Genomic DNA, 23,560 nt, shown 5'->3' with positions numbered 1-23,560 from the left:
TTCTAAACTCGGAAGACCTCCGTTCATCTTCGGAACACAGTTTAAGATGTTTTATCGTTAGATTTAGTCCGAGAGCTTTCTGTCCCCTTCATTGAAAATCTATGTATGGTTTCCATGTCCAGAAAGGTAATAAAAAGATCATCAAAGTAGTCCATGTGACATCAGTGGGTCAGTTTGAACGTGTTGCAGCATCGAAAATACAGTTTGGTCCAAAAATAGCAGAATTACGACTTTATTCAGCATTGTCTTCTCTTCCGGCTCGAGCGCGAAGTCACGTGACTGTAGTGACGCGGCTGCCCTGTTCCTCAGATATGTTTGCTAAGTTGTTCTTTTTTCAAGCGTATAGCGTGCGTCTCCCCAGACTAAAGCTCGGGCGCACAAAACAAAAGAAAAATAAAAGAAGCTGGGGCGGAACAAATAACAGTCAGCTGCATCGTACGTCAGCCGCGTCACTGACTTTATGCGGCGCCGCAGTCGGATGACGTCAAAGTACCGCGAGAGCTCCTCAAGAAATCTTTCGGAGTAGTTTAAAGGAATAGTCTACTCATTTTCAATATTAAAATATGTTATTACCTTAACTAAGAACTGTTGAATCATCCCTCTGTCATCTGTGTGTGTGCACGTAAGCGCTGAAGCGCGCTGTGACGCTACGATAGCATTTAGCTTAGCCCCATTCATTCAATGGTACCATTTAGAGATAAAGTTAGAAGTGACCAAACACATCAACGTTTTTCCTATTTAAGACGAGTAGTTATAAGAGCAAGTTTGGTGGTACAAAATAAAACGTAGCGCTTTTCTAAGCGGATTTAAAAAAGGAACTATATTTTATGGCGTAATAGCACTTTTGGGAGTACTTTGACTCGGCGCAGTAACACCCTCCCTCTCCCATTATGAGAGTGAGAAGGGGAGCAGACTTTTCAGGCGAGTCCAAGTACTCCCAAAAGTGCTATTACGCCATAAAATATAGTTCCTCTTTTAAATCCGCTTAGAAAAGCGCTATGTTTTATTTTGTACCACCAAACTTGCTCATATAACTACTCGTCTTAAATAGGAAAAACGTTGAGGTGTTTGGTCACTTCTAACTTTATCTCTAAATGGTACCATTGAATGAATGGGGCTAAGCTAAATGCTATCGTAGCGTCGCAGCGCGCTCCAGCGCTTACGTGCACACACACAGATGACAGAGGGATGATTCAACAGTTCTTAGTTAAGGTAATAACATATTTTAATATTGAAAATGAGTAGACTATTCCTTTAATTCAGAGTCGCTCTCGCGGTACTTTGTCGTCATCTCTTTGTCAGTTCCTGCAGCGCAGCATGAGTCCAAACACACAGAAGTTACATAGAGATTGTTGAATTCATTAAATAATTGGCTACATGTTTTGTCTATCAATATTTTCCATGAAGTCATTGGCTGATGGAGGAACGAGCGAGCGATTGGTAACATCTCTAAATGACGTCACGTTTTCGACGGCGCTGTTTGGATGATCTGTTATACTACCTATAAAATAAAAACTTAACTTTGAAGGCGGGTTCACGTGTTTAACGGAGTGTAATCATATACCCTTACATGTTACGATGTAAATAGTCCTCAGATTGTATATTATGTTGTATTACTAGACATTCATGCGAAATCTGATGTCAACAATATAGACTATACATCTTTATTTAACGGATTATACGCATTTGTGGACAAAATGGTCATTGGATAATCTGAAACAGACTGGATTCGAGTTGTGATCAACACAAAGGTAAAAAGTCAATGTTTATTTTTGCATGTTGTCATTTGGACTTCTGTCATAAAATACTACATGATGCTAGAACATCAGTATCTCAAAACGGCTTTACAGAGGGTATGGCTTAGCTTAATGAGATGTAAATGAGCCCTATTGTCTCCCCCAGTTGGAAACAAGAGTCTCTTTCGTCTCGATTTTCTCGGTTTGAGTATTTCTGAGTTCCTATATTCAAATGGACACAACTTCTCCATATGTTATCAGATTTCCATGTGTTACACATCGTTGGAAAGCTTAGAATCTGCACTTTCAGAATCTGTGAATAACTCAAAATGGCCCAGATCCGACTTGTGTCCCTACTTTCCGTGACTGGTCACAAATTATCGGCCGATATATCGGCTAATCGGTTTTTAAAACCAACAAACATTTGTATCTGTATCGGCCTTCAAAATCCTTTATCGGTCGGGCTCTACTTCACACACTGAGGTAGTGTGGACGTAAGAGTGGGGCCACCGCGATGAAGGAGCAAACCCTGCCCCAGTGTGATGTCTCCTAAACCCAATTCACACAGACCTTTGGTCCCAGAAAATACCCGTAAAATTGCCAGACAAGCGTCTGTGTGAACACAAACTCGTCCCGTTAATCTTCTGGGATCGTTGCCAGAAAGAGGACCTAGTCAGATATACGGAAAATCCTCTGTGTGAACAAAAAGCCGAAACAATGCCGTAATGGGCGTGTCGTAGTGTCATCATCACAACAAAAGTTATGGTTCAGCTCCTTAAAACGAGAGATAACATGCATATAAACATTCACCACGAGAAATGTTGCAAACTAGATTGAAACAGTTATCAGGAAATGATAAATGAGATGCATAAACAATGACGCATGTGCCTTAGTGAGGACGCGCGTGTCATGGCAACATGAAGTTGGGTCAACTCTTTAAAATTAGGGATTTACAACATTCACGATGAGAAATGTCAGCAAACTACAGCAGATATCAGGAAAGTTAGCTCGTCACTTACTGCGTTGAAACGGAGATCATTCAGCAGCATAAAAGAATATCGAGTCACGTGCTCATTTGAGCTATAATAAACGAAAATACCCGCGCATCATCCCAACAAGATTGGGATAGCTCCTCAAAATGTGGGTTTTAAATGCATAGAAACAATCACAATGAGAAATGTCTGAAAACTGTATTGAAGCAGAGATCAGGGAGCTCGTCAAATATCCATTCTGAACCTGAGATCATTCACCAGCATAGAACTGTGCGTTCACGCGCTCCTTTATAGTCTTATCATAAACAAAAATGCACGCGAGTGGTTTCTGGAGAGAGAAATAATAAATATGCAAACTTCAGACGCTGCGTAGAAGAGTGGGCAGGACTTTCAACAGGTCACGTGTCTTTCCGGGACCATCAGATGCCGGGTAATCATGGCAGTGTGAATGAACAAAAAATCTAACGATTCCGGAAAAATCCAGGATGCATTTTATGTGTATTTTCCAGAATGTCTGTGTGAAAAGGGCTTGATAGGAAGGGAGAACACAACAATATGCCGGGCAAGCAGTATGGGACAAATGTGAACTCCTTTCCTGGGATGGGGAAGCCACAAGGAGCGGTGGGTGTAGGGTGTAAAGGGCCTTTTTATATGTTAATGACCCACATGTAGAGGTGCCTTCTCTGTTTTCAGAGCTGGGTGGGGGGATAACCATGTCTCTTAAACCTCATTCACACAGACCTCTGGTCCCAGAAAATACCCGTAAAATTGCCAGACAAGGGTCTGTGTGAACAAAAACTCGTTCCGTTAATCTTCTGGGATCGTTGCCGGAAAGAGGACCTAGTCAGATACACGGGTAACCCTCTGTGTGAACAGAAGCCGCAACAATGCCATAAAGGGCGTGTCGAAGTGAGGACGCGCGCGTCATCATAACAACGAAATTTATGGTCCAGCTCATTACAAGGAGAGATAACATGCATATAAACATTCACCACGAGAAATGTTGCAAACTAGATTGAAGCAGTTATCAGGAAATGATACATGAGATGCATAAACAATGACGCACGTGCCGTAGTGAGGACGCGCGTGTCATGGCAACATGAAGTTGGTTCAACTCTTTAAAATGAGGGATTTACAACATTCACGACGAGAAATAGCAGCAAACTGGACTGAAGCAGATATCATTTAAGTTAGCTTATTACTTACTGTGTTGAAACGGAGATCATTCAGCAGCATAAAAGAATATCGCGTCACGTGCTCATGGAGCTATAATAAACGAAAATACCCGCACGTCATGCCAACAAGATAATATCGTTCAGCTCCTCAAAATGCGGGTTTTAAATGCATATAAACAATCACGATGAGAAATGTCTGAAAACTGTATCAAGCAGAAATCAGGGAGCTCGTCAAATACTCGTACATTATACGTCACACCCTCACGTGTCTATACGGGAATTATCCGGGATGTGTCTGAACGCTCACACAGATTCCGGAAAAAGACTGTCTGTGTGAACAAACCAAAATCAAACTAATCCCGCAAAATACCCAGACACGTTTTACGTGTATTTTCCGGAATTACTGTGTGAAAAGGGCTTTAAAGACAGCACATATTGTGCTACATAAAAACTGGATAAAAACACAAGTGTGTTTGCTAAATACGTTTATTATTATCATCATTTAATTAGTCCATTTAAGAAACTGAGCATCATTCAAAATAACTAAAATTCAAATGGACACAATTAGCATTTTAATGTGTGAAAATTGTCTGTCTTTTCATGTTTACTGCAGTCTAGAGGAATGCAACAAATGTTATTTCAGAATATATATTTCCAACTATTTAAAAACATGTCTCCAACTGCCCTATGTCATGATGTTGTGCACATATCTCTTAATGCTGCATACATTATATAAAAGCAGCAGTTCAAATAACAAAATAATTGTTTCAAAAACATCCATCATGTAAAACATTTTTGCTAGTTAGGATGTTTATAATTTCAGTACCATATTCATAAGTTAGTGAAATGTAATGCTGCTTGTTTTTGATGTCTCATGATTTGAAGTTCACTGTTTCTATTGTTATTATGATTTTACCCTAACATTACATTAAATCTTTTAAAATAAAAAACAAAAAAATCAATAGACAGGTCCATAATCTAAAAGTCGTTCACAAGTGAATGCAAAACATATTGGGTGATATAGACTGACTAACTTGGGTAAACAAATCTGCAGATACCTGTCGGCTACTGTACTTCTAGTCCAGAGGTGCCAAAACTAGGGCACGCACTCCAAAGTTGGCCCACAGTAGACCTTTAATTTGGCCCGCTGTGCCATGTGAGATAAGGGAAAAGGATAAAAGTCATTGAGGCAGATGTTCATATTTCGAATTAAACATTTTCTAAAATGTATTTTTTATCTGTACATTACAAAAATGTGTAAGGACAATTTCCTGAATAAAGATAGCCCCTCGCTATCTTTGGGTTCACCATGAAGGCCCGGGTTTTCATGGATCACACCTTAGGGCATCATATATCTGTATTCTCATTCTCTCAAAGCAAACTGTATATGAAATGCAACATTCTACATGCACAAAGAATCTGAAACTAAAATATCTCATTGCAAGTGGTTACAATGGTCTCACGCTTATGACAACAGAATTCAGTGTTAAAGTGCAAGCAAACTTCAGTCAATGTTGATAGATACCTCCCATCTTAGACATAAACAAAATCACCCCCTGTATGCAAATTAAGGACAGCCCTGAGTTTTACAATAACCAATCAGTACCAAATTCCTACATGCTTTGTTCTCTAGTTATTTAAAGTGTATGTTGCAGGTTAACCACCACTGTCGATTAATGGGTACATAAATCACTCACGATATGTGTATAATTTTTAAAATGTCTCAAAAATGGTCTTAAAGACCACTTTTTTTTACGTTTTGGGTATTAACGGTTTTTTAACGCAATTCTGCGATGACGTCACGTTGGGGAGAGGTGGAGAAAGACTCAGCCAGAGCCATAGAGATAGATGAGATATTTATTGCTATTTAATACTTACGTATATAATTTGGAAATCATATATACATCGTAGGAAATATATAATGTGTTATACTGCAAAGTTACCTTGCTAATTATTATTTATGATATATGTGGACATAAATAAAACTTCGCAAATCTGCTGATTTGATCCATTCATGTCCTGACCACCAGGCTAGAGATTTTTAAACATCCTTAATCCACACTTACTAGTCTATCAAATAATATCTCAAATATATTGTTTTGTGAAATAAAAGGATGCTTTGTTATATTGTTTATGCGATTATAATGAATCACACGATCATTTTATACGCAGCAGCAGTCAGCAGCTGCAGCACACTCGGATCCGACCGCATACATACTGTAATAAACAGGCGTTCGGCGGCTTTTTACATCACGACAGGTTAGCCATTTGAGGAGGAACCGCTATTGATCACCGTATTTTTATAAATCCTGTACATGTTTGGACCTGCCGAACAGGTTGAGCACTTTTATATACTTTATTGAGCAGAGAGGCTGCCTGCACAGTTTGACCAGCGGGCTGCGGGAACCGGCCGCACATCACGCCGCCAGACGGTGTTGCTAATATAACTCGAAATGTATAACTATTATCAGATCGGCCCGGGAAAGTCCCGACTCTCTCGATTGCCATTCCGCTACTGGCTGTAAGAAAGTGAGTGCGTTTGGGTCGCTGGTCCCCGCGAACAGACGTGACGTGCTTCACTCACCTTCCAGGATTAGAGACATGCTGCCAAAACCGTTTGTGCTGAAGATCGCATAAAGTTACACCCATTTCAGGCAGGATCATGGACCCCCTCAAGCCAGCATGCACGAGTATGTTAATTGTTTGTTTACTTTCTACACGAAGATATGCTAACCTTATGCTATCTGGCTGTCTGCCTATCTCTCTATACTAGCCTATCCATCTGTCTGTCTGTCTATCTATCTGTCTATCTATCTTATCTATCTGTCTGTCTATCTATCTGTCTATCTATCTTATCTATCTATCTATCTATCTATGAGGCTGTTTACACTTGGTATTAAGATGTGTTTTCATCGATCGGATCACAAGTGGACGAGAGAGACACATTACGTTTACACCTGGTATTTAAATCCGTCTCTTTTGTCCACTTTCGACCGCTTCTGTGCTGAATACTATGAGGGGGTGGTCTGTGAGACGGTGGGCGAGTCTCTCTGCTGTCATTCAAAGCCGAGCGGGAGTAATTATGAGTTTATATGGACGCAAGCTAATATTATGTCGGAGTGCACTGCTTGTTTAGCAAGTAAACATGCTGCACAGTGTTTTGTACATGAGTATGTAAGCTTTCTTTGAATTTTCAGCGCAATTGATGAAATAGGATCGCGCAACTTTCACACGCTTTCAAAACGAAACTACGGAGATCAGCCGCTTAGTTTTATCAATGAAAGGCTAAAAATAGCACTGTTCACCGAATGTTCACGCCAGAAGTCAAAAAAGACGTAAAACTTGTATTTAATACCTCAGATTAGATAAATGGGCGGAGAGAAGGCGGTCGCGTGTGGCTGTTCGAACGCATTCAACCACATGTGCGTTCCACAACTCCAAAGCGATCCGATCGAAAGTGGTTTCGACCACCTCTGGATGTGGTTGAAAGTGGTCGAAAGTGGACGAGCTCAAAACGTTTTGAACACCGTTTACACCTGGCATTAACGTCGTCCACTTGTGATCCGATCGACGAAAACACATGTTAATGCCAAGTGTAAACAGCCTCTATGTATCTATCTATGTATCTATCTATGTATGTATGTATGTATGTATGTATTTATCTATTATCTGCGCTATCAGAACTGTACTTTACTCGTCTTTCTATAGTCATTCTCAATGCTCTCAAGGCGGCTTTGGTCAATTCTCTCCCCAGCGTGACGTCATACAGTGCGTTGTGAGGGAAAGGAGAATCATTGCAAATTGCTGTACTTTTTCATACTTTTTCGGGTTTTGTGATACCCAACAACATAAAATAAAATGGATAACAGTTTAAATGTTTATAATCAACAAGCAAATTGCACAAATCCGTTGAAAAATTTTACCTGCAAAACGCCCTTTAAGGAGATGTTGGGTTCAGGGAGACTTTCTATATCTAGAAATGCACCCCCATGATGCTGTATCTTTGATAGCACTTTGCACTTTGCGTTAGTTTAAGTTAAATTAGATGCGTGGAGGCTATTATTGTATTTCCTGTTTAGAGTAACATATAAATGTTGTCTGACCACTCTAAATCAGATGAGCCTCAACCTCTGGTTATTTCAATATTAATCTGTCAGTGATTCTTGGGCATTTTGGATTAAAAAAAAATCTGAAGGTATATCATAGACCAAGGTCTTGGCTGTTCAGCAATTTACTGGTGCAACCTCCTTGTTTGTATTTTTTTTTTCATAAAATAGGCGTTTTCCAGTTATTACTCAAACAACGTTTACTTTAAGCCTAAATAGAAAAAGTAATGATTTTTTTATTTAATAAACATATTTTTGTAATAGAGACTATTAATTCAATAACTCAACAGCACTGACGGTGGTGACATTGGCCTCATTATTCCAAAATGTATACCACTCAAGTCAATGGCTTCTTGCTTTAACTTTATGTAAATATTTGGTCCAAAAAATAACAATCCTGAGCACTGTTATGAAAATATATCAAATCATTGTCACGGCTAGTCCGTGACATGTTTTGTTTATTTCACTGATCCGTCTCACCTGGACTCTCATTGACTCATTACTCCAATACGCCACACCTGTCATATGTTTAATTGTCTTTGTAGTTATATGCCTTTGTTCTGTCACACCGGTCACCGGATTATTGTCATTACAACCCTGTCTGTTTCCTGTGTTATGTTCCTGAGTTACTGTATTCACCATGTCAGCCCTCGTGTTTTTATTATTAAATGTTATTTATTTGGAACCTTGCGTTTGCGTCCTGTCACTCCTACCCAGTCATGACAATCATAACTTCCTAAAAGACAGAAAACCTGACGGTGGTGACATCTGACGGTGGTGACAAAAACTTAATATAGATAAAAAATAGATGAGTTGTTCACATTAGCCATCTTTTTTCCCCTCTGTTGCTAGCTACTTCAGACCTCTTCTTAAAAATTATAAATTTATTTCATAATCTAATCTAATATTTTTTTACAAAGATGACGGTGTTGACATGTTATGGTTGTCGCAGTAGCAGTGCCCAAAAATTTGAAGAAGTTTAAGAGAAAATAGCAAACATACAGGAGCTTGAGTGATCTTGAAGCATGCAGTAGAGCTGAAGGTTTGAAATAGGCTCCTCAGGAATGCAGTTGACCCTGTAGTTGTCTGATTTTATTGCTTTTTATAAATATCTGACGGTGGTGACGAATATTTGGGACACATTTTGAGCAATCACAAAATAATAGTAAATGTTGTTCAAAACTCACTGTTTGTAGTTTTTAAATACATATTACAATGTACCCTTTCATGCGGTAAATATATTATTCAATTCAATTATTACTTTTGGGTTTTTTAATCAAGTTGAAATGATTATCTCTTGACCGAGGACATATGATTTTGAAGGCAATGGGCCAGCATATAATCATTAAATTAATAAAAAATAAAAATAAACCTATAAAAAAAAACTTACATATGTGCAAAGGATCCCCTGATTATAACATTGTTTTCTTCATGAAAATGTTATTAATTTCCAACAGAATTAGCACTTTCTTAGTGGGACATGTTTTTGCCAAAGTTTCAAGAAGCAGTGCTATCTAAGTTGCATATTAAATTATGGCACAATTATAAAAAGCTATCATTGGAGAAGACGGTCAGTTTTGTTTTATGATAGTGGTCATGAACCTCTGGTTAGAAATAACTATTGTAATAATTAAGTTGCTGTGCAAGTGATGAGCAAGCATAAGGCGGCCTTCTGAACATATGGTCAAACCTCTAGCAGTAACCAAGCATGGTTCAATTGTGATCTTGGGCCCGTATCATTATTAAAAATTAATAAACAGCCAGTGTGTGAGTCCAAAGCGACATGTGTAGCTGAACGAACGGATGTATAGATAGCAAGATATACAATAGCAAGTAGGGCTAAATCAGAATAAACAAACATCCACCCAAATTCTGCAACTGTTAAAAGTAATTATCAATCCGATTTATATTAACTTTATCTTTGGAGTCAGATAACAATATCTAAATTGCGTAATGCCAAAACTACATCTGCAAGTGCCGGAAAAGACAGAGCGCGCTAAAATCCTTCACCATGCCGATTTTATCCCGCCGATGAGCCAACGGATGGACAGGGATTATATATTTTCCCCGTTAAAAATGTAAATTTAAATCAAATACAGGGGATTAAAGTGATTTTTTTAATGTAAATGCATACTTGAAGGTGTATAACATGCATCACAAAACTCAATGAACTCTGGTACTATAGGGCTAATAATGAAGAGGTCCCGGCAGTGGCACACAGACAAAAGGATATTTTAAATTGATTGGAAAAATTATTTTTTTTACAAAAAAGCCTTTGAATCTGCATTAGTTAGAGAAAAATACATTTGAGAAAAGCGAATTTAAATTCATAATGTTTCATATAAATCTATGGATGCTAACCGACCAAAATACTTTTCTATACATGTATTTGCATTTCAGAAAAACTTGTGTTGTGAATGATTGTCTGTATGTTTCTAATGTATGCTTCATCAGATGATGGTAATGCTGATGAGGATGATGGAAGTGATAACATCAGTCAAGGCATTTAAGACACAGGTAACACTCTCAGTGTGACTTCAATCTTTAAAGGTTCTCTAATGGCGCTTTTCCATTGCATAGTACCCCACGGTTTAGTTTAGTTTGGGTCGGGTCAGCTCACCTCACTTTGGCTTGGTTTGCTTTTCCATTGAGTTTTTTTGTGTCGCTTCCGAGTGGGAGGTGTTTAGATTTGTCGTGTATATGCGCCGCCCTATATTGCCGTGACATCATCGTAAACGCGACTCATACAAACACAAACAAAGCGTGCCTCATACAAACGACGAGCAATGGAGCATATCGAAGGAATGTTTTTCTTTATTCTCGGCATGTGGATGTTTTTTACTTCAACACAACGAGGTTTGTTTCAAAGGAGGCTGATGGCAGCAAAAGAAAATACAGCCAAGAAGTACAAGAAAGTTTTTGAACTTATACAAAAAAACGCACAGTACAACAGAAGGTGTGCTCAACGGCGCGCAAAGGTAAGCTTATTTCGAGTTTGTTTATGGTCGTAATCAGAGTGATACTGTTACAAAACATGTATTAAACTTATTAGCCAATATTACACATTAAAAGACGTATCTTGTGTATTACAGATCTCTGATTTTTTGCAAAGACGACGCCTCAGGCCATCTGTTTGGGCATTTGACCGAGCTTCTGAGTGGTGGGATGTGATTGTTCCAGGGTTCACAAACAGTCAGTGGCTGGAGAATTTCAGAATGTCTGAAGAAACGTTTGTCTACTTGTGCAACAAACTGCGTCCAGCGATAAGTAGAAATGACACAAACTTCCGCGTGTGTGTATCTCCAAGGAAGAGAATAGCCATCGCACTGTGGAAGCTGGCAACGGGCTCCGAGTACAGAAGTGTTGGACATCTTTTTGGAGTAAGCATAACAACAGTTTGTCGATGTGTTCAAGAGTTCTGTGCTGCAGCAGAGGCATTGTTGGTACCAGAACAAATTCGTCTACCAGACCAGGAAAAGTTTAAAGAAATGGCTGCTTACATTGAGAACAGATGGGGTCTCCCACAGTGTATTGGTGCTATAGATGGATCACACATACCTATCATAGCACCAGAAGAGTATCACTGTGACTATTTCAACCGTAAAGGCTGGCACTCCATTATCCTTCAAGGTCTTGTGGATGGTAAAGGACTTTTCTGGAATGTTTTCACTGGACTGCCTGGAAGCATGCATGATGCTCGGGTTTTGAGATTGTCCACGCTGTGGGAGTTGGCAAGTCGGGGAAACCTCATGCCAGCTTACACAAGAACCATTGGTGGTGTGAATGTAGGCTATTACATCCTAGGTGACTCTGCCTATCCCTTACAGAACTGGCTCCTAAAACCATTCACTGACACTGGACGGCTGACTGTGGAACAGCAGGTGTACAATATGAAAGTCTGCAGAGCGCGTGTGGTGGTTGAAAATGCTTTTGGTAGATTAAAGGGAAGGTGGCGCTGTCTCATGAAAAGAAATGACTGTGCAGTAAACCTTGTAAAATCTATGGTGCTCACTTGTTGTGCTTTACATAACCTGTGTGAAAGTCATGGAGAGGCCTATGAAAGTGCATGGGACATTCCTTCAGCAGCAGAGCCAGTGGTGGCGGTGACACAGGCTGCAGAGGAGGAGGGAAGGGATGTACGTCAAGCTCTTTTACGTTACTTAAATAGTTAACTGAATAGTGTATTGTCAGTAAATGTCTACCATCTTTAAAAATTGTTTTGTCTGCCTCTATCATTTTGAAATTTTTGTTTTTCTTTATAATAATCAAATTGTACATGAGGCAATGTAAAATATTGAGCAATAAAAAAGTGAAAACAAGAACTTCTTTGAAAGTGTTGATTTATTAAATCAGGAAGTTATAGAGATAAAAGGGTACACATCAAACTGTAGTGTGCAAATGTTGTGACAAACAAATGGATACATATGTAAATAAACAAATAGAACACTTATTAAAAAGTTTAAAAACAGTTGTGCAAAAATGTATGCACTATACAACTCGGCCTTATATTGAAAATGTGTGTGAAACCACAAAAGTATTTAACAACACACAGCAAAGTTGTATTGATAATGTAAACATCAAACTGTATTATGTAAAAGTGTAGCTGACAAATATACATAAGGCATATATAAATACCAAAATTTAGAGGTGAAAATGTGCACCAAACAATTAGTGCTAAAATGTATGCCCTCGAAAGCTTGTCCTTACATGTAAAAACAAGTGAAAACAAGAACAAATTTTGTATGTAACAGTTGACTTTATAATATAAACATCAAACTGTATTGTGCAAATGTTTGGACAACAAATATACATTAGGCATATAAATAAAACAATGTAATGGTGATAAATCAGCACCAAACAATTAGTGCTAAAATGTATGCCCTAGAAAGCTTGTCCTTAAATTTAAACACAAGTGAAAACAACAACAAATTTTGTATGTAACAGTTGCCTTTATAATATAAACATCAAACTGTATTGTGCAAATGTTTGTAGAACAAATATACATTAGGCATCTAAATAAAACTATTTAATGGTAAAAATGGGCAACAAACAATTAGTGCTAAAACGTATGCCCTACAAAACTTGACATTAAAAGTAAAAACAAGTGAGTGAAAACAAGAACAAATCTTGTATGTAACAGTTGCATTTGAAATGTAAACATCAAACTGTATTCTGCAAATGTTTGGACAAAAAATAGAGGTAAGGCATATAGAAATACCAAAATTTAAAGGTAAAAATGGGCAACCAACAATTAGTGCTAAAATGTATGCCCTAGACAGCTTGTCATTAAATGTAAAAACAAGTGAGTGAAAACAATTAAAAAAATGTTAAAAAAGGTTTTAAAAAAGGCTCATGTGTTTCCATTTTAAAACATGTCCTTATAAAAAAAAAACGTGTGAAACCACAAAAATATTGGCATCATTCACAGAAAGTTATACTATTAATAAAAAACTTAAATAGAATACGTCTTTAAACTTTGAAAAGCCCAAACATTTTTAAAGAGTTTGTTTTTACGTAGAGTTTTGATCTCTACGATCAGTCATTGCCTGTACAAGCATCCCCATAATACCTAGGAAAGCCTGATTAAAGGACGCCGTTTGACTGATTTCCTCCCTCCTCAAGGCTGTCTCCTCTTCTCTCGCTTGCCGGGCATCATCAAGTGCCATCTGCAATTGTTCACGGTTTAGTTCCTGCTGCCTTATATCAGCGGCCTGCATCTCTCTTAAAACAGAGAGATGGTCCTGATGGTGATTGCCTCGTTTCCTCTTTCCTGTAACACAACAAAGAAATCGTAAAACTTAGTTAGATGCTACTTTACCAAACAACACGTATGCCCTACGTTTTACATAAAACAAAAAAGCAAAATATCATTACATTAATTAAGGTAATATACGGAAACATCAGAAAAGTATGTACAGCGTGATATACAGCATTGTGTAGGCTTGAATATATGATTAGTATACGCGAGTATATATTGCACACCTGTGACAACAGGCACCGGGGTCATAATGTTGCTGCCGGAGGTCGATGGTGTCGGCGATCGTGCTGGTGTCTGCGATCGTGCTGGTGTCTGCGGTCGTGCTGGTGTCTGCGGTCGTGCTGGTGTCTGCGGTCGTGCTGGTGTCTGCGGTGCCAGGTCAATCTGTGAGATTGATGCATCATTTTGAGACAAAATTGATGATGCATCAATCGTAGACAATGAATCTGAAACAAAAAAAGTAGGTAAATTAAGATTATGCAGAAAGCAAACTAGCAACAACTCATCAACATAATTGACCATATACAATAGTTCTACTGCTAACGTTAGCTGTTACCTATTGAGACTATTGTACTGCCATAAGTTATTGTTGTATTAAATAACCATGTTTTTTTGTTGTGTATTGATTACTATAAGCAAGACCATGGTTTTACCACAGTAACCATGGTTTAAATTGATTTTTGGAAACCATGCCTATTTAGTAGTATTGGGTAACCATGGTTTTACTACAGTATGTTTTTTGGTTTTAACTGTAGTAAAACTATGTTTCATTTCGTAAAGGTGGTGACATGCATAAGAATACATAGGCATACACGCCAAAAATTACTTTTGTATTGTGAAACTTTTACGGGTGAGAAATTATACAGTTCACAAAAACCCTTAACCTCGCTTCCCATAAACAATAGCGCTACTGCTAACGTTAGCTGTTTGCTAGTTACTACCTTGCGTTATTCTTTGTACTGCAATAAGCTATTGTTATCGGCATGATGATTTAAGTACAATTGCATACGCATAAAGTTAAAAAAGTATTATTACCAAACATTGCTAAACTTTAAAGGGTGATATAACTGTAAGGTTTTGTCTTGTGTTTTCTTGTATTTTGTGTATTTTTGTTATTTGTTTTTGTATTTTTGATTCTCTGCTTTGTTTGGACTTTTATTTTGAAACTCATCATGCCATGTCACGCTTCACACTTCCTGTTTGTTTTGTATATTAGTCACTTCCTGTACACCTGTTCCCCGCTGTATATTACATTCGTATGCCCAGCCCGTTACCTGTGTTCGTTATCTGTTATCCTGTATCTGTATCTGCCTGTGTTTGACTCGTGCCTGTTTTATTGGATTATTTGCCTGTCTGCCGCCTGCCTTGATCTATCGCCTGTTTATCTGGATTTATGATTGTGACTCTGCCTGCCTTGACCTCTCGCTTGTTTTTTGGATTACGTGTATTGGATTTACCCTGTTTGGATTTGGTTGCTGGCCCTTTATTGGGATTTTACAATAAACACCTTTTGCACATGGATTCACTTTTCACTCGCATCATTTAGAGCATACGTTACAGAATATACAGCCCCACCAGAATCCAGCAAAGGACAGTAACTTCCCACCAGCACCATGAAACCCATCTACACTCTGCTTGCACTTCGTCAAAACCACCGCCGCATTGAGGATTATGTTCAGGACTTTTTGGATTTAAGCTATCAGGTACATTTTGACAACACCACACTCAAAAGTCTGTTTTATAATGCCCTGGATGAACACTTACGTTTACTCATGCCCCGGAATATGGATGCTTGGACACTGGAGGAATATATAAACTTTGCACTGTTGTTATGTGGTTCACCGTTCACTGTGGGTGTTGGGGATACACCTCCGGTGAGCACACATAACACACCACGCCATGATCTGCCCGTTCTGCCCATGTCTGCAAATACCATGCCTGCTCACAAAATGGCCGCCACCCTGACTGTTCCCAAAATGGCCGCCATCCTGTCTGTGTCTGCACCTGCACCCGTTTGTGAGAAAGCTATCACCATTCCTGCACCTGTTATTCAGAGGGCCATCGTCACCACCACACCTGCACCTAGGAGAGCTATTTTTCACCCTGCACCTGTCGTGAAGATAGCCGCCATGCCTGAACCAACAGCTGAGGTATGTCTCCTGGACTATAGACTTTCTGAGTTTGCCATAGCCCTGTGGTGCGTTTGGTCTGCCTGCTGCTCGTTTGTCTCTTGTGTTACTCAAGGCCCTGAACCCGAACCCCTGGACTCACCTGACCTGCCTGATTCACCTGACCTGCCTGATTCACCTGATCTGCCTGATTCACCTGATCTGCCTGATTCACCTGATCCGCCCGACTCCTCTGATTCTTCTAATTCATCCGACTCATCTGATTCATCCGACTCATCTGATTCATCCGACTCATCTGATTCATCCGACTCATCTGATTCATCCGACTCATCTGATTCATCCGACTCATCTGATTCATCCGACTACTCTGATTCAATCGACTCCTCCGATTCATCTGATCTGCCCGACTCATCTGATCTGCCCGACTCATCTGATCTGCCCGACTCATCTGATCTGCCCGACTCATCTGATCTGCCCGACTCATCTGATCTGCCCGACTCATCTGATCTGCCCGACTCATCTGATCTGCCCGACTCATCTGATCTGCCCGACTCATCTGATCTGCCCGACTCATCTGATCTGCCCGACTCATCTGATCTGCTCGACTTATCCGATCTGCCTGACTCATCCGATCTGCCTGACTCATCTGATCTGCCTGACTCATCTGATCTGCCTGACTCATCGGATTTGTCTGTCCGGCCTGATTCACCATCTGAGACATCGCCACCTGGGACAGTGGGAGCTTTCCCAAGTTTTTTTGGGGGGGGGGTAGTACCCATGACCCAGGTCCCAGCCTGCCCCATGACCCAGGTCCCAGCCTGCCCCATGACCCAGGTCCCAGCCTGCCCCATGACCCAGGTCCCAGCCTGCCCCATGACCCAGGCCTACATCTGCCTCATGACCCAGGCCTACATCTGCCTCATGATCCGGGACCATGCTGGCCCCAAGACCCTGGACCATCCTGGCCTCATGACCCAGGACCTCTTACGAACTGCCCTGCCTTGCCAAGAGGTCCTGGCCCGCCCGCCCACCCTCTATTTGGACTTTGTTTTTTGAATGTTGGGCTCCGGGAGTCGCCCTTTAGAGGGGGGATTCTGTAAGGTTTTGTCTTGTGTTTTCTTGTATTTTGAGTATATTTGTTATTTGTTCTTGTATTTTGATTCTCTGCTCTGTTTGGACTTTTATTTTAAAACTCATCATGCCATGTCACGCTTCACACTTCCTGTTTGTTTTGTATATTAGTCACTTCCTGTACACCTGTTCCCCGCTGTATATTACATTCGTATGCCCAGCCCGTTACCTGTGTTCGTTATCTGTTATCTGTTATCCTGTATCTGCCTGTGTTTGACCCGTGCCTGTTTTATTGGATTATTTGCCTGTCTGCCGCCTGCCTTGATCTATCGCCTGTTTATCTGGATTTATGATTGTGACTCTGCCTGCCTTGACCTCTCGCTTGTTTTTTGGATTACGTGTATTGGATTTACCCTGTTTGGATTTGGTTGCTGGCCCTTTATTGGGATTTTACAAATAAACACCTTTTGCACATGGATTCACTTTTCACTCGCATCATTTAGAGCACACGTTACAATAACGTTACAAGTTGAAACAACGTACCATCCTCCAGCGTGTTTTCGGCCGTGTCGAGGGCACCTTCTCTCCCATTGCTCGCCGGTCTACTTCCATATATAGCATCCATTAGGTCAAACCACTTCCAGACTCTTCTATTCACCCCACTCCTGCCATTGTGGTCCTTTATGGCTCGGTAGTCACTTTTCATTTTCTTCAACTTTTCCCTACATTGTTTGTAGGTGCGATTATAACCGTGTGCGGCCATGAGCTGCGCGACTTCTTGAAAAACTTTCTCATTCCGCACAGACCCATCGAGCTCTCGCTGGATCCGCTCCTCTGCAATCAGGGAAAGGAAAGTCTGCACCTCCTCGTTTGACCACGAAATAGCCATTTTCTTTCTCGTTTGCTTTTTCTAGTTTTTAAATACACTGTGCGTTAGCTGGTAGCAACTATTTTCAAATCTAACGGGTTTGGTGTTTTGTGTCGCGAATCCAATGACGCTGGTAGTGACGCGTGTGGTGACGATTCTCGTTAGACCAATCAGTGATCTACTGTGTTTTCGCGTCACGTTTGGTATCAGCTCGGGTCGCTTGGAACCCCAACCGAGGTGGTACGAAAAAAAGTATCGGGTACTACGAAGTGATCCCAATGGAAAAGCTCCCAAAAGTAAGCTGACCCGACCCAAACTAAATCAAACCGTGGGGTACTATGCAATGGAAAAGCGCCATAAGCGAATCTGTGTGTTGATTTTTGAAATGTGTTTTCAAACAAACTGAGCGTTGTTAACTCCTCCCCCTCCTTTCCGTGCTTTCATGAACCACCCAAACCAAACCCCCAAATCCTTCTTGGCGTTTATTGGTTAGAACACGTTGTTATGGTTACTGGTGTAGGTTTGGCCAGTTTGTTATTATTGCAGTTTGTGGAGGCTGGGCTGTCTACAGAGATCGCGTTTTTTACACTTTGATCAGCGGATAGGAAGCAAGCAGATAGTGAGGAGATGTTTGCTGTATGTAACAAAAAATGTTTTATGGTCTAAAACGCGTGAATTCGCTTAGAGAACCTTTAACTGCACCATTGGCATGTTTGTGGGCAATTTCATTTAACTAATGGCGCTTTTCCATTGCATAGCACCCCACGGCCTAGTCCAGCCTGGGTCGGGTCAGCTCACCTCACTTTGGCGTGGTTAGCTTTTCCATTGAGTTTAGTATCACTTCTCAGTGGGAGGGATTATAGGCGTGTCGTTATATTTGCGCTGCATACTGCTGTGACATCATACAAGTGAGAAAGTCCTTGTACATTCCCATACATTTATTTATTTATCAGTCCACCACAAAATTAAAATTGGCCACCACAAATAGATGTTTGCACATCGCGTTTATAACTACCTCTGTCTCACGTGACAGTTTCTGTTCAAACCCCCGTGGCGTCAGTCGACGGCGCTCCGCTGAGCCTCAATGAAGTTGCATTAAAGCATAAATAATACTGACGTGCACGTCGCGAATGTGCCGCCACAAACTGCAAGTCTGGAAAAAACTGTTATGTGTTCCTGATTCACAGCCTGTGGATGTTTTTCATCGCTAAAAGGGTGTTTGGAAACTTATAGCAGAGCACAAATGACTACCTGTTTGCTCGAGAGAGCGCAAGCTAGCAGTAAGCTAAAGCTAATATTTTACATAATAGGATGACGTCGATGACGATTCTCTCAGACCAATCAGTGATCTACAGTCTTTACGCATCACGTTTGGTATCAGCTCGGGTCGCTTGGAACCCCAATCGAGGTGGTACGAAAAAAGTATTGGGTACTACGAAGTGATCCCAATGGAAAAGCTCCCAAAATTAAGCTGACCCGACCCAAACTAAACCAAACCGTGGGGTACTATGCAATGGAAAAGCGCCATAAAACATTATCTTGCAATTATAGGGGCAGTTTCCCGGACAGAGATCAGTTTAAGCCAGGATTAGGCCTTGGTTAAATTAGGATATTTAAGTCATTTTTAAAAGCATAATTAACCCCCAGTGGTCCAAAAACGCAGGGACGCGTTTGACGTGTTTTCTCCTTGTCATAGCAGAATCAACTTAAAATACTCCATCATTAATAATCAAACACTTACGTGTTTGACATCATTTGAAACTCTGAAGGGTCCTCTTTAATTAGTGTACATTCACAATAACAAGAGATCTTTGTGTTTTTGTCAAATAAAGAATTAAACAGGGTGCGCATTCAGACATTTCTGTCTCTGCCAGCTGTCTCTCAAATCACGTTACAAAAATCAGTTGAAACTCTGCGAATACTCACACAAACATGATACACATTTCCAAAGAAAGCCTGAATTGTCTACTTTTAAACAAGCTAATTATAATCAAAAACAAATATTTCTTGTTTATATAATCTGCATTGAAGTAAAGAGAGTACCGTTTTTCCTGGCTGAGCTCATTTTCTTTAATGTGGTCACGCCCACACGCTGTTGACATGGTAATAAAGAGACGAGCAGTTCCGACAATAATAAACAAAGCCTAAAGTTTTATCAGATTTAAAGACTTTAGCGCATGTTTGGATTATAAACTTTATACACACACGTGAGGAATATCTTCATTTATGTCTGGACATTGAGGAAGATAAGCGTTTATCTTTAACATTACCTAAGAAGAAGAACAAAGGAAGACGCAATGGTGGAGGATATATTCCTGAAGAAACTAAGTCATTTGTCTTCATTTATATTTGCTATCATGTAATATGTTATGGCTTGTGCAGTTCAGCCTACATAAGCAACATCAGCAGACTGCACGCTTCGGATTGAAAAACTTTCGCATTGTTTACAAACAAGGGCGCGTGATTTCACGTAATGGCGGATTTCAAGCTAGACAATAAGGGGATGGGCATCTGAAAACAGTCATCTGAAAGCAGCTTTTTATATAACTAATCATTGCAGATGTTTATATGAGATACTAATTTAGTTTATATGATAGTTTATCTGAATGTAGTGCTATAATTTACCCATCAGTTATGTATGTAAGGGTATTTCTGTGGACAATTTATGCTAACAGCTGTTTATAACTCTCTTAGAGGTCTGCATCTCTCTCATCAGTACAAAACTATGAAGTGGAAAAACACGTTTTGGACAAAGTTTTATGGTAACATGAGCCACGTGAAGTTTTCAGCTCAGTTGTTTATCAGTTTCTTATACAAGTTAAGTTTTTTAATAGGGTTCGTTTCCAAATAAACTGAAAATGTCCTACTGACCTTCATTTCTATTTTGATTTTATTGTTAACTTCTTAATAAACCTCAAACAAACATGTACATTTGTCCTCACATTCTTTACTGTAGTTCCCTCCTGTCTCATTATGCAGCTCATTATGCAGCTCATTATGCGAGCCTTTGTTTGCTAGCTGTCAATCAATCCTTCTCGCATACGGCCACTCTAAACAAAAAGTGTCTTACAATTTCTAAATCAAAATATTGGTTTATGTGAATGAGTAGGCAGGATGATTTTCACATCATTTTAAAGAAAAAACTCTAGACTACTAGATTCTGTTTAGGAAGGTCTTGTTAAAACATGTTTAGTATGGGTTTTGTGAACTTATATCAGTGACTTAAAATTTTTCCTTTTTAAAAACCATGCATAAACCATTTTCTCTCAAAAATACAAACATGTACATACATGTAGCTCATATAATATTTTAGCCTAGTTTATGCTGAACACAGTGGTATGAGACACTTGCCATTATTATGTTTTAAAGCAACTGAAAAAAGACCAAATGTAAGAGCATGTCAGAACCTCTGACAGTGTCCCAAAATGGTCGGACCCCAGAGGGTTAATAACTAAACATTATTTGTGCGCATCTTGAGACACAACACTCACACTGATATTTTTAAAGATATTTCAGTGCAAGTTGGTTTCGATCAAGACAACACAAACATTTAAAGTTAGTCTGGGACTACTCTTAAGCCCTGTTTGTGAGACCGCCCCATAGAGTTGTGCTGTAGAACTGGTATATTTTTGAGATGCAGATGGAATCACTTTGACTCAAAACATGTTCTTTTATAGATGGACTGGTGCACCAGGAGGTAGGTAGAGGACATGGAGAGAACTGCAGAAAACATGATGGTAAGACTGTAACTTTGGCCCTAATTAAGTGTTCTTAAATCAGTGTTAAGTATTTTTACTTCATGGAGGGATCCATTTTGTTTTCTACATTCCAAATATCAGCCGATAATTTGGACGGTTTTTGGCACGTTTTTAATTAATTTATTTTTTTGCAAAACTGAGTGATTATTGGGCAGGCGCATCTGCAAGCACCTAAGCACTGTTTTAAAACTCGTGACGCCGCTTCTTGCTGTCAGCAGATCTCTCCCTGACCCTGAGGCTACGTGTGAGACTGCAGCCGATTCGTGAACTGACTCCTTTGAACCGATTTGTTTGAATGAACGGTTGAAACAGCAGATCTGTCCAACACTGAACTCACAGCACCTCAGAAATGAGAATGTAAATGTGCTTTGAGAGTGTTTAGAAAGTTTTGCCCTAAATAACAGTTAAAACTAAAAAAAAAATAGACGCTTACTTTTGTTAATTTTATAATGATTAAATAATTTATCAGGTCTGCCAAAAAAGGGTTTTATCCTACAAAGCATTTAAAGCCATGGTAAAAAAAAACACACCAAAGAGCAAGAAATGATGACAGCAGAGTGTCAGATAATATCTTTGTCTGTTAAATGCATGGTGTGGAGGAGGTTGTAAAACTCTTCAGAAAGACCAGAGTCATAATTGCTTTTACTACATTGACTTAAATTGTGACATTTTTGCATTTAAATGATCTGCTTATGATGAGGACAGTTTAATTATGTACAAAGAGAAATCGGCCAAACATAGTGGCCAAGAAACTCTGCATCATATATATAATCTGCATTGGCCAGAGAAAAAAAACATATCGGTCGACCTCAGTCTGAATATCTCCATACATAATAGATTACAATACAACATGCATAATAACAAAACAATCAGTACGTTTACATGTACACCAATAATGCGATTGTTTCCAATAATCAAGTAAAGACTTGATCGTAAGACTTTTACATGACTGAAGCTAACCTCTTAACATGCCGATTTTATTTTCTGATTATTCACACATAGCCCAATGCAGAGCACAAATGATGTTTTAATTTACTTAAGTTAAATGACAAACACGTTGTTATAGACGCATTTCATTATTTGGTGCCGTGATAAAGACAAAAATATTTATGACGGTGCCTGTAAAGGGATGTTCACGTTAACGATAACTATAAAAATATAGTTTTGAAAATCGTTGTATATTAAAGTGAACAGCGGAGTTCACACCACAACTATAAAGAAATGTTTTTCCCCCACCTGATGAGCAATAAACCATTGACATAAAATCTATTTGAACTTTAAGTGCATGCGCACTTGAAGTGACTGTGGAGAAGCTCATTGCTGAGGTCTATAACATAAAATTACCTCAGGTATCCAGCGCTGATGCAGTTGCTGTGAAATTCACTACTTAATGGTTTTTTCTCCCACACTGACTACACCAAAAGGTAAGATAGATTATATAAACGCAAACGTTACGCAAAGTGTTACACTAACGCAATAAATATCCAATATTAGTAAATGCCTTTTTATAGGGTTTTATATGCTCCTGTTGTGTTATTTAAAATGTTTCTGGATGAAGGCAGGCTGACAGTGAGTCGTGTTGACGGACTTCAAGTAAAACTTCCTAATGTCAAGTTTAAAATGAATGTGTGCTCGTGACTAAAACACCCGCGCACTTCAGGTAGTGTTGTATAAATGCGATTAAAGCATTTACATGGACACATTCTTAATCCATATTAATAATCCTTAATCACATTATTTTTATCGAATAATTTACATGAGGTATAGTATATTCGCAGTATTGCCAAAATCCCATTATAATCGCATTATGAGGGTGCATGTAAACGTGGTCATTGTTAAATTCATGGCAAATTATATTTTGCTTTAATGTTTGTGTATTGTACTTTTAATGCGTTTCCTAGATGTAAGCTGACCCTGAGTTCTTAGAAAATTGCCAAGCAAATATAATGTTTTATTATTATTATCAG

General features: G+C 39.4%; 2 protein-coding genes across 2 annotated transcripts; one reads left to right on the top strand and one right to left on the bottom strand.

Moving 5' to 3' along the window:
* Positions 1–10,566: 10,566 nt before the first annotated feature.
* LOC129413421 (uncharacterized) lies at positions 10,567–12,325 on the top strand. Its single transcript, XM_055167118.2, has 2 exons — positions 10,567–10,987; positions 11,102–12,325. The coding sequence occupies exons 1-2, from the start codon at positions 10,796–10,798 to the stop codon at positions 12,179–12,181; spliced, it is 1,272 nt and encodes a 423-aa protein (XP_055023093.2). The 5' UTR covers positions 10,567–10,795; the 3' UTR covers positions 12,182–12,325.
* Positions 12,326–12,382: 57 nt separating this feature from the next.
* On the bottom strand, positions 12,383–18,021 carry LOC129414933 (uncharacterized). The gene is made up of 3 exons (XM_055169044.2): positions 17,511–18,021; positions 13,992–14,213; positions 12,383–13,779 (listed from the first exon to the last, which is right to left on the bottom strand). Exons 1-3 carry the CDS (start codon positions 17,854–17,856, stop codon positions 13,520–13,522), a joined length of 828 nt encoding a protein of 275 aa, XP_055025019.2. The 5' UTR covers positions 17,857–18,021; the 3' UTR covers positions 12,383–13,519.
* Positions 18,022–23,560: the final 5,539 nt, after the last annotated feature.

The sequence above is a fragment of the Misgurnus anguillicaudatus genome, chromosome 12, assembly GCF_027580225.2.
Source record: "Misgurnus anguillicaudatus chromosome 12, ASM2758022v2, whole genome shotgun sequence".
In the NCBI taxonomy this organism is placed as follows: domain Eukaryota; kingdom Metazoa; phylum Chordata; class Actinopteri; order Cypriniformes; family Cobitidae; genus Misgurnus; species Misgurnus anguillicaudatus.
The sequence above is the reverse complement of the archived record's forward strand: the minus strand, read 5'-3'. Positions and strand labels throughout refer to the sequence as shown.